Source organism: Thunnus albacares, chromosome 17 (assembly GCF_914725855.1).
Source record: "Thunnus albacares chromosome 17, fThuAlb1.1, whole genome shotgun sequence".
Classification (NCBI taxonomy): domain Eukaryota; kingdom Metazoa; phylum Chordata; class Actinopteri; order Scombriformes; family Scombridae; genus Thunnus; species Thunnus albacares.
In genome coordinates, this window is record NC_058122.1 from 19,627,073 (window position 1) to 19,644,065 (window position 16,993).

The following is a 16,993-nucleotide window of genomic DNA, read 5'->3' on the forward strand; positions in this document are numbered from 1 at the left end:
ACAAACGCTTCTCTCCTCCCAGTAATTTGTGATTGGATGAGCTAGGGCAGTGGGTTGGCCATGTATTGCACTGCGGATTCGCAAAAACGATAAGGACAGGACAGATCTGCACTGCTTAGATTGTGTCTGAAGCAGGACGAAGTGTTCTGCAACTTGCATGCAATCTGACATCATCCAAAAATTACGGTCTATTGTGAGTTCTCGTAAATACACTAAAACACTAAAACAAATTATTGTATAAGAATTGGGCGTGGTCAGATTTGTAAAGCGCTTTAATGATTTTTTATACTTTATTGAGATATTATTTGAGTTCGTTTCACTGATTATTTTTGTTGGAAAGCATCCCATTTGAATTTTAAAGACAACAAGTAGGCCTATTCTGATTTCTTACCTATTTGCAATAAATAATAACGTTCATTTTAAAATGAAACGGTGATGTGGTTTGATTAACCACACAAAAAGTAATAAATCCAGTAAAGGGCGTGCCTACACGTCAGGGGGTTCTGGCTACATGTCCAGACGTGATATATCAATTGAAAATAAAACGGACAATCAGTGAAACGTATGTTGACTATCAGGTGTTAGAGTCAGGAGGGAGACAGTTCTCCTGAGGCCTGTGATGGATGTGCCACTGCTGTCCAGTGTCAGTAACACGGTTACTTTACAGTGTGACCCAACGCTAGATGGAAATAGGTAGACTGAATCACTCAAAATTGAATTGTTCTGGCAAAACACATAGCAGAGTTTTAGTCAGAGTAGACTAAACACAGTTTCTGGGAAACGTGGGTATAAATGGCTTTTGAAGGACACCATATGCATATGGAAATGTGCTCAAGACAAAGACGAGCAGAACTGACAAGATACAGATACAGTATAACAACAGAAACAGGTGCATTCAATGGTGAGTCATGCTTAGTAACAGGAAACATTTTCCTGCTGTGTAACGCTGACCGGGGTCAGTAATCTCGGACAGCTCCCTTGTACCTCACCCCTTTAATCAGGCCACGTGGGATCAGGAGCTGCCTAAGGTGCTCCTTCACTGATTCCAGCACCTCGGACAGCTCCTCCACCGCTGTCAGTCACACCTTCAGGACCGTGGTCAGCGCCGCGGTGTGCTGTCATGATACGCTTTATGATATCAAGCAATATCCGTTAGTATGATTTACGCCAGTGTTTCTGTTTGGTAACACCAAACCGTCTCACAAAATGAAACAGTTGAAACTTAATGTTATGTTTTATCTATCACCACAATTGTCAGTTGCACATAATTTACTACAGGCCTGCAAGTATAGGCTAATGATTAATGTGTGGCTTAAGTTCTTATACCTACCAAACTAATTCATCAGTGCCACAAAATGTCTCGATTCATAGTTTTAAAAAGCTCCATTAAGCCTGCTATGGTGGGGGTGAGAATTTGCCTACTGACAACATTGTCATGAAATGTGTCAATATTAAATACAATTTCCACTGGGAAAAATAGCTCTAATAACTCCATTTAAACTAAAATCATTTTTTCACAGTGAGTTGAATAATAGTAAACACTCACCGAGCACTTTATTAAGAACTTCTGTGCTATCTAATGCAATCAAATACAACTGCTCTGCCATAAATTCTACTTATACGAAGCTTTTTCATTTTATTTAAAAAAAAAAACAAACATGTATAACATGTCAAAACTAGGTGGCGTGAAAGGTGATTAGATGAATCATAAAGGAAGACAAGAGTTGGACATCATTATATTTCATTATTATTCATTTTATTCACCAAGCCCTTCCATGTTGAAAGGGACGCGGGTGAAGTAGATTTGAACTTTTTTTTTTTTTTTTTTTTTTTTTTTTTTGTCAAATCAAATTGCACCAGTATCAATTCCAAACCACACATGCATGAAGGAAAAATGCCAGAACACTCTCAGCCAGTGTTTGAGATAAAAATAATCACTTCCAGGTCATATGTTTTTGTGGTTTATTTTACTGATATTTTATTTAAAAATCATGATTTTGAATTAGTCTGCATAACTTAATTCTGAAAAATACATTGACGGACATGAGAGCAGACTAATTTGAAAGGTTGCTGTGGTCACTGAATGGACAACGCAGACAGCCCTACTGACTCATTTCTGCAGGTTTTGGTGCGCACAAAGAGATCTTGAAAAAAAAAAAACAGCTAGGCCCATGTCTCTAAATTAATCTTCTAACTGTGTATCTGTGGTCTTAGAAACACTTTTCATCATTCGGCAACCTAAAATGAACATATGTGTTATTTAACTTATCATTGCTAGGGGATTGCCAGTTCTTCTGGCCTCTTGTCACCAGTTTGAACCGGGTGCGGTCATCTGTAATTAATGATAAGGGTGCTGTCTCGGGCCAAGGGCTGAAAAATGTTGGACTTTTGCCAATATACATCGAGTGTCATGTTAGGTCTCTCTCATGTGCACACAAGTCTTTATCTGATGGACTTAAAAGCTTCATTCTGTTGAGTCTGGACCTTGCAATAGCCTAATATTTTTTAAAAAAAGGCTCGCCTAGGTTTATGGTGTTTTATTAAGGATGTAAGACCTCAACTAACTTAATAGGTTAACAGTGTGCATGGAATTATTTTTAAGGACACAAACGACCTAATACAATGCAAAATCATTTATGTGAATTGGTCATTGTAGCATAGCTGGAGCTAATAATAAAGTATTTCTAAAATTTATTTCATTTAAATTCTGCACCAGTCTGGGTTACAGGCCTGATCATTTTTCATAAATGTGTTGTGTGGTTCAGCTCTATACGCCATGCATTGACTGAATACCAAAAAAGTGCATATATTAGATTGACACTGGCATTCAAAATGGTTAGGAATAAAATAGTTATAAAAAGTCTGTGTATCCCAAAAGATCCCACAACCAGTGAGTGGCGCCATCTGGCGGATTTAATTGGGAAACATGTAGGAACAGATAAATATATTTTGATGGTCTCCTAAAATATAAAAAGCCTACATGGAGCATATTAGGACGATTGCAGTGATGCTAATACACTGATAATACTGGACAACTGTGCGGCCTAAATAACAACAACAACAACAACAACAACAATAAAACAGCAATAATGTTTTTTAATGACTGTTTTCACAAACAGGCAGAAAGACAGACATATAGATAGATAGATAGATAGATAGATAGATAGATAGATAGATAGATAGATAGATAGATAGATAGATACAGTTAAGCCCAAAATTATTCATACCCATGCCAAATTTTTATTAGAGATGCTAATAATAAATTTTAACTATTTCTATGTTTTTAACATTTTTACGAAAAAATGCCATGGCTAAAACCAAAGAGCTTAGTGAGGACCTCCGGTTACGCATTGTGGCTGCTCACCAGACGAGGAAAGGCTATAAAGCCATATCCAAGTGCCTGTGGCCACAGTGCAAATCATAATCAAAAAGTAAAAAGATTTCCACACTGTGAAAAATCTCAGAGGGCGTGGTAGGAAGCCAAAAGTGACCCCTGCGCGCTGGCTTCGCCTGTCTTGAAGAAGTGGAGTCCTCCTTGGTCAGAGTCCATGGAGACCAGTCTTGTGCAGTGTCTGCCGTGAGATGTTGGTAGTGATCCTCGACTTCTTTACGACCTCTCGCAGTACCATTCTTTCCAGCGCAAGGGTCACTTTTGGCTTCCTACCACGCCCCTTGAGATTTTTCACAGTGTGAAACTCCTAATACTTTGTGATTGTGCTTTGCATTGTGGCCATTCCCCGTCTTGTGAGCAGCCACAATGCGCAACCGGAGGTCCACACTAAGCTCTTTGGTTTTAGTCATGACTAGTAACTGACTAGAGAATTACTGCATCAGCTGTTCTCCATAGAGTGCTCTAGAACATGGTAGAAATTACCAAGACTATTTGGGATGGTATAGAAGGTTGCATTTCTCAAAAATTTGCGACAATTTCAAGGGGTATGAATAATTTTGGACATGGCATTTTTTCAGTAAAAAAGAAATTGTTAAAATTGTTAAAATGTATCATTAACGTTCCTAACACAATGTCTTGCCGTCTTTTGTCACATGCTTATGTCATTCCCAGCCAGAAGAAACCTATTGGTTAGATAAAATTTCACTATAAATCAAAATTCGGCATGGGTATGAATAATTTTGGGCTTAACTGTAGATAGATAGATAGATAGATAGATAGATAGATAGATAGATAGATAGATAGATAGATAGATAGATATTGAGTAGCCTTTCGTTGAAGCAAGGGGAATCATGTAGTTGTCTCTGTTCCCTGTCGAACAATTTTCAGGGTGACACAAAACAATCGCAAGAATACGCGGATGAGCGGTAGGGAGTAACGTTATTTGACAGTCAGGCCCCAACCTTTAAATCAGTTATATTGTAGTTTTCCCACCGTCAGTGTGTGTGTGAGTGTGTTAAACATTAATACGGGCTAACCTACTGGTTGGTTGGTTCAGTTTGCGACCGACTTTACACGAGTCGCAGCTAGCGTAAAGTTAGCTATAATGCTAACATGATGTTCAACCCTTCCGCCGGGTTACCAGATGACCGAAAATCCATGTACAGTCAGTCACAAAATAGCGTGTACAAAAGCGGCGATAAAACCAGCCCAATTAGTGTCATACTGGTTAGCTCTGGCAGCCGGGGGAACAAACTGCTTTTTCGATATCCTTTCCAAAGAGTGGCCGAGTGTCCGTCATCTCTTACAGGTAGGCGCAGCATTAATGCCAGCTTTACCCAGAGACTAGTCAGGAGCTCATCACCTGCTCTTTATTCAGGGTAACCAGGGCCTCCAAGGTCTCACTTTCATAGGGTTACACTTTCACAGGGGCTGGATAAAGTAACAAACACCTCACAATACAATATAACCCCAAAAACAGCCCAGCAATAAACAGGATATGATATCTTGATGCCACAGTTTTCAATTTGAAGCAAATATGAATATATGATTTCTTTCAATAAGTGTTGATAAGGTCTACTTGTGTCCTCTGTTACTCTTTCTAAGAAACTGTTTATTAGTATGGGAAGAGATTAGTGTGACACACAATGTCTTTTATCAGTGGCCTTTTTCCATTTTCTTGTTATTTTGTCCACACTTATTGTTATAAAGGCTGAATATATACTGTCAATGTTCCTGATGTCTGTCAGTTACTCTTATATAAGTGAGTTTTCATGGCAGCATAAGGAAACTAGCAGGTACATATTCACCACCAGAAGTTCAAGCCAGATATGTCACAGCCTTCTTTCCCATAAAAACACAGTAAATTGGGCAAATATGGTAATGGTAGGTCATATAAAAACAACACGTTGAACACTGGAAAACTTAAATGGCAAAGAGCAACAAAGGTCACGAGTTGGTTCTTGCCAACACTGAGAAAGGCTCTTAACAACAACAAACTATGGCCACATACAGAAAAAGTCAAACATCTGGAGTAGCACTCTATTTAAATTGTTTATTTATGTATTGCAACAACGCAACGGGCGTCTGGCTTGAATGAATATTTATCATCGTCCTGCTTTTTGTGAAATTACTTACTTTTACTTACTTTGTTTTGAATTAGTGTTTAGAATTACGTTGTTGTGATTCATTATGTTAAACAGCTCACCTGTGCATTCATGCATTATCTAACTCATACATTAAGGGAGCATTGAGTTTACAGTAGAGCTGCAATGATTAGTCGATTATTCAACCGACAGACGGGATTGGATAATTGGCTGTTTCCTTGTCTTACATGACAGTAAACTTTTATGTTTTGGGGTTTTGGGCTTGGACAAAACAAAACATGTGACGATGTCACCTTGAGCTCTTAGGATTTTTTTTTTTCTGGAATTCAGAAGCATTTTTCACAGTTTTCTGATTTTCTATTGACTAGAGGATTGATTGAGATAATTAGATTAATCAATAATGAAAGTAATTGTTAGTTGCAGCCCAGTTTATGTAACATCTTTCTGACACATGTTGGACTTTCAGGCTCTTATTTTAATATCATGTCAAGTTGTGTGTTTTTTTCAAATTGGCTAAATCATTTGAACTAATACTGTTATTTTTGTACACAAGCAACTCAACGAAGTCCGTATGCACTGAATACGACGGGGGATGGTCTTGAAGATCAGGATGGTGATTCAAGGTAATTTTTGGTCTTCATCCAATATAAAATGTTACATTATATACACTGTAAGAAAATGAGTAGGTTGAAACACAGCCTGTTCTAAGATCCACATGAGCTACTTACTTTCATTTTTTTTTTTGTCCCTTCTCTTGCTTTTGATCTTTTATTTTTTCCCCAAAATTCGTTGTATTTTTCAAGTTGAATTGAGGAGATGGTTAACACAGCCCATGTGATTGAGCTTTATTAAACACCACAAAATTAATTTTTAAAAACCGCTTTAAGGGTGGAACTTCAAAACCTAAAGCTATCAGCTCACCTTGTGTTTAATGTCCTTTAGACTTTGCCCCAGCTGCTGTTTACATATAACTGGTGAAAAAACAAACTTAACACATCAGATATACTTTATATTTTGTTAGTTCTGCTAGTGAGAATGTGGGACACTGATTGTTACTACACATTTCAAACAAACAGGTTCATATAATGAATTGTTAGACTTTTCCAAAAAAAGGGGTAAGACTTACAAACAGGAATTGGTCATAGGTTAAAAAAAAAAAGGATAGGTGGCAGTGCTGCATCATTTCGTGATTTTTACCAAAACAAGAGGATGACAAGTTCATCCACCGAGTAAAAGAGGTAGACTGCTGTACACAGTTGCAGCAGATGTGACAGTAGTTCATGTTATGTATGAAAATGTGTTTAATTATTGTTATAATAATGACAAAACCTATATAAGATAATACTTTATTGATTCCTGAGGGGAAATTCACAACATGTGTATATTAAATAAACTTTCATTTGTTGTTTATGTGTAAACCGTGCCGATAGTGAGTCACATGAAAATGAATATAATCACTGAAATACGAACAAATAAAACACCACAAACCATCTTCCAACTCGTTATACAGCTTTTTGAAAATATCTGACATCTTAGAGAACTTTTATATGGGTATAGAAGTGTAAACAGCCTGTTATCTATGGTGTGCACAACTCATAAATCATAAAATCAAATTAATTCATAAAAACTTTTCATTTTAAAATAAACCACAGCTGGCACAGGGAGCCAGAGTTCAGTATACATATACTGTAGGTGTTATATGTCCTGTCATTTTTGTCATAGTTAAGAACATATCAGCAGCATTTGAAGTCATGTAATAGCAACTTTAGGAAGACAAGTATAAAATGGATTGTAGTAATCTGGAGCTGCAATGATCGATAGAAAATTAAACTGCAACTATTTTGACAATCAAATGTTGTTTTTTTAAAAGAAAAAACACCCAAAAATGTCAGATTTGAATGTCTGATTATCTTTGGATTTTGGACTGCGGGTTGGACAAAAAAAGACATTTGAAGATGTCACCTTTGACTGTTTTAATGGTCATTTTTCACTATTTTCTGTTATATTTTCTGCGATTAATCGAAGGAAAAATCCGCTGATAAGTCGATAATGAATCATTAGTTGCAGCCCTACAATAGTCAAGCGGTTGGTTTTAACTGTATAAACTGTTCTTAAGATGGAAACTTGTCAACGCTAACGACATGTTGGCGTACACAGGGGTTGACTGGTTATTTGCTTGAGGGGCGTAATCAACATGCAGACCAGCATTTTCACATCACAGTATCACATGTTTGTTTGGGTTGTTTTGATGTCCATTTTATGCATTCAGCCCAACTGTGTGTTGCATTTTCCCTTTTGTTTGCTTTTTTCTTCTTTTTTTTATGGCCCAATTCCCATTTCAGAGAACAAACTCCACTAACTGACGAACAGTTGGTAGCAGGGTAAGACCAAATCATTCTAAACCACCTTTCCTATGCTTAGATCACCCCTGTCTTTTTTTAATCCCCCTTCTTTCCTTTTTTATGTCCTATATGGATCCCCAATCCTAATCTCAGAAAATCCTTGTGAATTATCAGTAGTAGATCCAGTGAATCAGTGCTTTGGTAAATTCAGGATTTCAGTGTCGCTTTCCTCTGTACTGTATGCCGTGTTCTATTAAAATCCAATAGTTCAAAACTGTAATTTAAAAAGTTTTAATTCGTATTTAATTTGATTACCTGTAGCATGTAGACTCACCATGACAAAACAAAAATGCAAATCAAATGCAAACTACAATAAAGCAACTACTTCACGTTCTTTTCCAATTCTGACGGTGGGGTAAGTCTATTGTGTGTTTAATTTTTTCTGGCCTTCATTTTTCTGGCCTTTGATTTTTATCCCTTTGATCGCAGCATGAGTTACTTAAAGTAAAACCAGCATGAGTCTTTCACATTCTTCATTCATACAGAGACTTCACTTTTTTTCTGCAAGGAGGCCTCTTCCTAATTTCTCCTCTCCAGTAGCCACACAAGCTTTTTATTTACACTCTGCTGAAATACATTGCAGGCAGACGCATCTGATTAATGCAAAACCCCTCTTTGAGACAGGAAATGTGAAAAATGTAATCAAACAAAGCTAATTTAAAGTTTCTCACTTGAAACACAGCTGTTTTCTGTGCCGTAACCTCTCTCGCCACCTCTCCTTATCAAGTGCGTTCTTCTGTCCTGAAGGTTTTCTGACATCATCCTCGCCACCATCTTGGCCACCAAATCTGATATGTGCGGAAAGAAGTTCGAGTTGAAGATAGACAATGTTCGATTTGTGGGTCACCCTACTCTCCTTCAGCATCCTCCCATCATTCAGGTGAGGAACAAAACAGGTCCTACTGAAAAGCCAGATAACTTGTTACCACTGTTAAAAAAAAAATCAGTTTGTCGTAGTCTCTTCCTCTTCTATTACAGTATGTAAGTAAGTAACTTTATTTCTGTAACACCTTTTAAGAACAGAGATGTCACAAAGTACTTCACAGAGGAAATAAAACATAAAAAACAGAATAAATAGAAAAATTATACAAAGGCAAGTCTGAACAAATGGGTCTTGAGCTGCTTTTTAAAGGTGCCAACAGTGTCCACAGATCTTAAATCCAATGGAGGAGAGTTCCAAAGTTTAGGAGACACAACCTCAAAAGCACAGTCTCTAGGAACAACCAGCAAACCCTGACCAGAGGACCTTTGAGACCTGCTGGTGACATAGGGCTGCAGTAGATCTCTAATGCAGGCAGGTGACGGACTATGCAGAACTCTATAGGTGATCACAAGAACTTTGAATCAGATTCTGAATGTGGAAGAAAACAAATCATAGCTCTGTTAAATATAGGGGAGCAACAAAATGAGTGTGATATTGTTTGGAGAATCACTACATTTAAGAGTTTGAATTCTGACATGTCTTTTATTATATATACTATATTGGACACCTGTGATTGGTAACGGATCAATCAGTCCAAGCCATCTGGGTTTGATTATGCTGTAAGACCATTTCTCATTTCATCATTACCATCTCAGTTTATGTAACCATTGAGCTTTGGCAGATAAGTATAAGCTGCAGCAGTGCCCCCTACTGACAGAAGTTTTGTTTATCTCATGAATCATTGCCTGTGTTGCTAAGACGGCAATCCAACAGCAACATATTCTGTTTTAAGGTGCCCCTTTGAAAAGCAACAAGAACAACTTACATTTTACTGTAATACAATACTACAATACTTTTTACAACTTAAAAATGACCATGTAGGTCCATCAACAGTATCAACAAAAACTGAACATTTCAGTGTTAACAAAGGTTGATTTATTGCAGAGTTATTTTACAGGGTTGCATAACATTGTGTGGGTGCAGTTTTATGGTGTAAACCACTTTACTTAAATATTCATGCAATATTTATTTATACCACTCTTCTATATTTGTTAACTGAACAGCTTTTGAAATAAAGTATTGACTTTGACTGTATCATATATAAATCTACACACTGTAGATTTACAATTTGCAAACAGTTTATTTTATGCATCTTATGAAAAATGTGTCTTCTTCTTGTACAGGTGTCTAAAACAGATCCTTCGCCTAAGAGAGAAATGCCGACCATGATCTTGTTTAATGTGGTGTTTGCACTAAGGGTATGAAAAGTCTTGTTATGATTTAGATTTTTTGATTGTTCATATTAAGTGATTTGTAGATGTGGACCCAAGAAAATCACCAGAGGAAATACATGATATATAAATGCTGATAGTAAAACTTATTTTTGGTATTTTTATTTATAACGATGACATTCAGCCAACTGACTGTGGGTGGGACATGTAGATGGGGAGGCGTGCTTATGAGTGATAATATTCCAGTATAGTCTATCTGTTAGAGCATGGGAACTCAAGAGGGAGGAGAGACCAATTGACTATGCTTAATCACGCCACCCAAAAAGGCAGAGCCTGTTCCTGCCCATGCTGAGTCACTGTACCCAGTAAGTCCCAGTACAGCTGAAATGGGACAAGAAATGCTCTGTCATGTTTTGTTAATATCTACCCAGCAACTGTGGTGTTTGAACCCTGCACATTTCCAACAGTCCCATTGAGTTATTTTTATACGGCAGTGTGTATTTATAACCTATTGCAAGAGATTTAACCATTTAATTTTAAAAGGATTCACAATTCTAATTTGTACACCAATAAATTATTTTATATAAGTTTACATGTTCATTCATATGATTATATACATGTATTTTGTTTTTATATCTATCCTCTAAGAAAATTATAGCAAATAATCTATTTAACAACACCATAAGATGATGTTGGTCCCTCCAACTGTCTTTTACATACCTGAGGATGACAGAATATCAGAAACACCTCTCAGTATAAGGCCATGCTGTATGACATAAATTGCAGCCTCAAAATTACCACAAAGATTAGTTAAAATCTCATTATAAACCTCACAGTCAATTGGATTTCATTACTAGTGATAAGTGTACAGGCACAGCAAATAAACTGTCAATAGACATCGGCTAAATATTTGAAAAATTTAAAAATGATGAGCATTCTGTATCATGTTGTTACTGATTGTGACAGAAACAAAACAGAAAAGTATTATCATTACACTTAATTTTTTAGTATAAATTTCAATCATTTCATTAATAGAATTCTTTCATTGTTAAGTGACATATTAAGATCTTCCCTTCGCGTAAAGGTCACATAAATTTTCAAGGCCCAAATATGTTTGACAGTTAACAACAGAATGGTAATGTCTGACATGAATGTGAACTGTGTTTTAAACACAGTGTAATACTAGTAATCACTGAGTTGTAAACATATAACTAGCATGTTTCTGTCAAAATGACACAATTGTAAAAGCGGCTCCCTCTTATCGTTGGCCCGTGCAGGCTAATGCTGACCCCTCCGTCATCAGCTGCATGCACAACCTGTCTCGCCGCATCGCTATAGCCCTGCAGCACGAAGAGCGGCGCTGCCAGTACCTTACCAGAGAGGCCAAACTGATGCTCGCCGTCCAGGATGAGATTACCACCATGACTGAGAGTGAGATACATACTTTTAAACCTGAGGATTGACATCAAATTCACAGCTCTGTCCCTGTCAAACTATAACATTTCATAAAGTTCGTTATTATAGAACAATGCAGCTTGTCAGTGACATTGTAGTGACGTATTATCAAATGAAAGTATAAATGTGAGAGTATATTTTCACAGTGTTCTCTCCTTTTCATGATATCAGCTGATGGAAGCCCCCAGTCCCCATTTAGACAAATTCTACCCAAATGTAAGCTAGCAAGAGACCTGAAGGAGGCTTATGACAGGTGTGGTTTTTTTTTTCTAACTTTTCTAACGTTTTTCTTGCTATGCACAATGAATATTATATATATATATATATATAGCTGACTTTGATGTTGATGTTTTGTCAGCCTTTGTACAACCGGTGTAGTGCGACTACATATTAACAACTGGCTGGAGGTGAGCTTCTGTTTACCGCACAAGATCCACAGAATTGGCGGAAACCATATCCCTCCAGAGGCGTTGGAGCGCAGCCTTAAGGCTATAAGGTGTGTTTGTATTTTTTCTGTCTGTTTTATTTTTGTGTCATGTAGTTTTGGTATTTGAGACATGTTTTATTTGATCAGCTGCATAGCATAAGAATACATTTTCTGTTAAATCACACAGTGTAGAAAACACTTTACGCTTCAGTGTTTGTTTTTTTTGGTGGGTTGAACCTTTTAAAAATTGCAACTCTTTCAACATGCCATTCAGCAGCTGTGCCCTTTCATACTAAAAATGGCCTATCACTCCTACCCACACATACTCCACCCACTGGTCCCCATCTCAAAGCAGAAACATATGTAGGAAGTGTTATTACAAGTGTTATAACAGATAACACCTTTTCTTATGCAATATTTAAAGACATTACACTTAAATTGACAGATTCCTTCTTCTCTGCCCATAAATGTCATATTTGTTGGGGATAAAAGAACATTTTGACCGTTTATCCTCATGTTTATATTGTTTATTTATGCTCTACTAAATACTTGACAGCAGCATAATGTTCATTTGTTAAGATTACTTGGTTGCAGGTCAAGCAAATTATGATCAGTCTGTAATTGTAAGTTCTGAATATGAAAGGTAGAATATCTTCAACTGATCTGGATAAAGAAAAAGACTAATTATAGTTCATAAACTCATGACTCTACTACAAACACATACATGTACTTATAGACCAATACGACATGGTCTCATATCCTCAGTTTATTATGTCAAATGAGTTGTGTGTAACATGTAATGGAGGGTTGTGTATTTTGCACTTCAGCAATAACTATTTATAGCATTTAAAGAAACAGAGTTTTCTGTGGGCTATACTGCCACCTATTGTTGCTTCAGCATAATTACATCAGAGTTGTGATCCACTCTTATCTCTGTATTTCTGTCTTGCTCAAGAAAATGTGCATAAATAGTTAAGCCAGCTGATATTTGCGTAAATATATTTTAGCCATGAAATCACACCAGCTGTCCAGAAAGATTTAAGATTTTATTTTTTATTCAGTGTATTCAGTTTGTGTTCTCAGATACACATAGTTTTACTATAAAATGACTGGTAGTAAAGTTGTTTCCTGCAGAAGGTAGCTCGAACCCCCTAAAGAGGACATCTGTTTGCTCAGCTGTATATGTTGTGTGATCCTCCAGGCCCTATCACGCTCTGCTGCTACTGGAAAGTGAAAAGGCACTGCTGAGCCAGCTTCCTCTGGACTGCTCGCCTGCGATGGTGCGCCTCATCAAAACCTGCTCAGCGGTGAAAAACCTGCAGCAGCTTGCACAGGATGCTGACCTAGCCCTACTTCAGGTGCAGAACAGTCTCACCACCTCTTATCACCGCTGTAATTCACAACACCGGATGTCTCAAAATAAATACACAAATAAACAAAAAGTAAAACTACAAGACCACTTTATGTATAAGTGCATTAGCTCATTCAGTCATCACAAATACAGAGAGTTTGGCAGCTGTATTTAAATATAGAGCTCAAAATGTCATGAATGTCATCAAATTTATGCATGCAGTACATGTATAGATTTGATCAGTGCATGCATAATATAGGGAGAATCAAAGATCTTGATCCACTTATTTGTGTGTTGTAAATGAAGAGAACACTTTCTGAAATGGAGAAACATGAATACATGTACAGCAATGGGAGTAATGTAGTTTTTTATGTTAAAGTAGAGAGCTTGTTGTGTTTATGGTGTCTTACTGCCATCTAGTGGACAATATATGTACATCCAAATCGATTCTGAGAAAGTTCCCAAGTGTAGTACAAGAAGTTTTTATATTTTCTTTCAATAGCTGGTTTTCAGTTGTAAAGCTTTTTGTTGTTTAGATTGTATTATTTCACATAATTTTATATTATATTTAAATTATTTTCCTTCTCAGATCTTTCAAATCGCAGCTCATTTGGTTTACTGGGGCAAAGCGATCATCATCTACCCGCTGTGTGAGAACAACGTCTACATGCTGTCTCCTCATGCCAACATCTGCCTGTGAGTGGCCATGGTTTGATATAAGCCAGTTGGCTGTACTAGTAAATGTAGCGCTAATGAACCATTTTATTGCTGAACACTCATTTGTGCCATTGCCTCACATACACTGGTCTCAAAAACTTGTCTTTATTAAAATTACATGCTGATTTCCAAAGTCTGTATTCGTTTAATCGCCCAAAACTGTGCTATGAAAGAATTGGACTGACCCATTGGCAGCACTTTTCATTTTCTTCTGTTTATTTTAGACTTTACAGAGTTTCCTTTACGACATTGATTGATGATAAATTCAAAGGAGCTGTGTTCACGGAAAAGTTATGTGTTGTAGAATAACGTGTGCCATCTCTCCCCTGATAGATACTCACCACTGGCTGAGCAGTTTGCCCAGCAGTTTCCTGGTCATGATCTGCCCTCCATGTTAGCAAAGTTCTCACTGCCAGTCTCCCTGGCCGAGTTCAGAAACCCCCTGGAGGCTCCTGCACAGGAGGTAGGACTATTGTACAAATACACAAATAACCTTACTCTTCCACACTGGACTACATGCACAGACAGCAAAAATACTGTACATACTTTAAGGTGCAATGAAGTCATCAGACCGGGATGCCCTTAGTTCCTTGTATTCCCGGTGAAATCCCTGGATACTTTATCTTCTCTCTACTGTTAGTGTGCCACACAAACGAAGCACCTCTGCATCACCAAACTCTATGTCCAGATGTCCCTCAGGCTATCCACACCAGCTTTGGTTTGTGGTGCAATGAAGGACTCTGCTGGGGTGTGATGAAAACATTATTGTAAGGTTAATGTAATGTTACTTAGACTAGCCGTAGACAGAGAAAAGCAGGCAGGTGAGCGTCACCTAGTGCCCCCTGGGTATTTAGAGCAATTATGAATCGCCCAGAGAACCTGTTATGGAGAGGGCAGCAGCTTGTGAGAAGTGCCGGTACACAAGAAAATGTCACGGTACACCAAAGAGTAAAATGTAGAAGTGCTGGTACTGTGTACCAGTGAGTACCAGCCCACTTCGAGCACTGCATAGTACCAGGAACCAGTCTCCCCAGTTGAGAGTTTGTTCTGACATATGAACAAAGACAGACATTTTTGTACAAATTAAAACTAAACAAAGTGAAGTTGCGTTTTCCCAGTAAGTCTGTAGTATTTATAGAGCTATTACTGTAAACTTATTTTATATCATACTGGATGAGCAGAACCATCAGGTTTTCTCCTCTGACCCATCTCATTTTGGCAGTGCTGTTCGGGCATCAGTGATGAATTATATATGGCAAAGGGACATCAGCTCCAGTGCCTGCAGCCTCTATTTTTCATGAGAACAAGATCAGAGCCACGGCTCTTTCTTGCGGCTGTATTTTGAGTTTGTACGGTACCCTCTGCTGATTTGAAACATATTTGACCTGGTTAGAGACATGAGTGTGCTCAGCTGTGATACTGTCTGACCAGGCCCAGCTGATCCAGATGGTGGTGTGGATGCTCCAGCGCCGCCTTCTCATCCAACTGCACACTTACGTCTGTCTGTTGGTACCGCCCAGCGAAGATGAGCCCGGGACGAGGGATGAAGACCCCCCGCTGCCTGCCCGAGTAGGGGGCCGCAGTCTCAGCACCCCAAGCGCTCTTAGCTTCGGTTCCCCAAGTATGTTCTCTCTCAGCTCACTCCTTTGTCCAGCTCTTACAGGTGTAACACGGTAATAGCTAATTTATGAACATCTGTCTCTCCCCCTGTGTGTAGCCAGTAGTGATGACATGACCCTAACCAGTCCCAGTATGGACAACTCCAGTGCAGAGCTGTTGCCTGGTGGGGACTCGCCTCTCAACAAGAGGATGACAGAGACGCTGCTTGCCAGCCTGTCGGAGCACGAGAGGCAGGTTATTCTTAATATCCCTGCTGCACAAAATCCAGAAGATCTGCGGATGTTTGCCAGGTAATTTAGCCTGCTTCTAACAAATGACTAGTGCATATTCTGTGCTTTTTTAGTGCACCAAGTGTTTCTCTGCTTTTAGATAGAAAGATTAGCAGATGTCATACATTTTAGTAAGGATTAAGTGACTTGTGATGTTATGAATCACTATTAATGCTATTTCTATTAGGAAATAAGAAAATATTTGTGAAATTGTGAAAATTAGAAATGTAAATTTGCCAGCTATTAGTTGTGCAAATATTGAAAACAGAAAAGTGTCTAGAAAGCTCACCAATCAGTTAATCATTGCTGTGCTTTACCCACTGTACAGTAAAGAAAGATGTCATAAGAGCTGCAAAAGCCCCGTCTCGTGCTTGATTTACACAGCTAATGATTCAGTGAAAGTCAAGCTCTCAACCCATTTTTTCTGCCTCTTATGTCGACTCCTTCCAGGCTGCTGCATTATTTCCGGGGACATCACCACCTGGAAGAGATTATGTACAATGAGAACATGAGGCGCTCTCAGCTCAAGACGCTGTTTGACAAGTTCCGCAGTGTCCTTGTGGTGACCAACCATGAGGATCCTATTATTTCAATCTTTCAGTCACCGATGGAGTAGTGGCACAGAGACGGTATCAGCCCTCATGGAAAAGATGTCAGTTCGACAGCGGTTAATAGCCTGCTGTGCTCACAGCTAAGTACTGTTGCTCAACAATGTTTTAAAATGAGCTCATTTGCATTAATGTGTGCAGATTTACGAAATGTAGAACGCGTTTTTTTTCCTTTATGAGCCAAATATTGTTTACAATATTAAATTATTTTGTACATACCAGACACGCCTCAAGTGTTCACTCTGAATCCTGGGGGGGATTAGCTTAGTGGGGGTTTGACATCATCTTCCCCTGTCCCAGATGTGTTAGATCATCTGTACTGACCACAGAGGGGTACACACTGAGTAATGATCATTCCAGACCTCCAGCTACCTCTCCTCAGGAATCCCAGAGGTGGGGAGAGAAAGACAGAGAGAAAAGGAGGACTCCAAACATCAGACAGGGCTGTTTTTGCTTTGAGGGAAGCAGAGCGTTCCAAACATCTGCAAAATCAC

General features: G+C 38.3%; 1 protein-coding gene across 4 annotated transcripts; it reads left to right on the forward strand.

The window, feature by feature from the left end:
* Window positions 1-4,251: 4,251 nt before the first annotated feature.
* On the forward strand, window positions 4,252-16,720 carry nprl3 (NPR3-like, GATOR1 complex subunit). 4 transcript variants are annotated; one of them, XM_044331952.1, is made up of 14 exons: window positions 4,252-4,700; window positions 6,050-6,119; window positions 7,839-7,877; window positions 8,646-8,778; window positions 10,005-10,079; window positions 11,330-11,483; window positions 11,679-11,760; window positions 11,866-12,003; window positions 13,136-13,292; window positions 13,875-13,981; window positions 14,336-14,465; window positions 15,434-15,623; window positions 15,720-15,912; window positions 16,342-16,720. In XM_044331952.1, exons 1-14 carry the CDS (start codon window positions 4,505-4,507, stop codon window positions 16,505-16,507), a joined length of 1,830 nt encoding a protein of 609 aa, XP_044187887.1. In that variant the 5' UTR covers window positions 4,252-4,504; the 3' UTR covers window positions 16,508-16,720. The 4 variants fall into 4 exon arrangements, with proteins under 4 accessions (XP_044187887.1, XP_044187888.1, XP_044187890.1 ...); XM_044331954.1 differs by having other exon boundaries at window positions 4,294-4,317; XM_044331953.1 differs by lacking the exon at window positions 7,839-7,877.
* The last annotated feature ends 273 nt before the right edge of the window (window positions 16,721-16,993 follow it).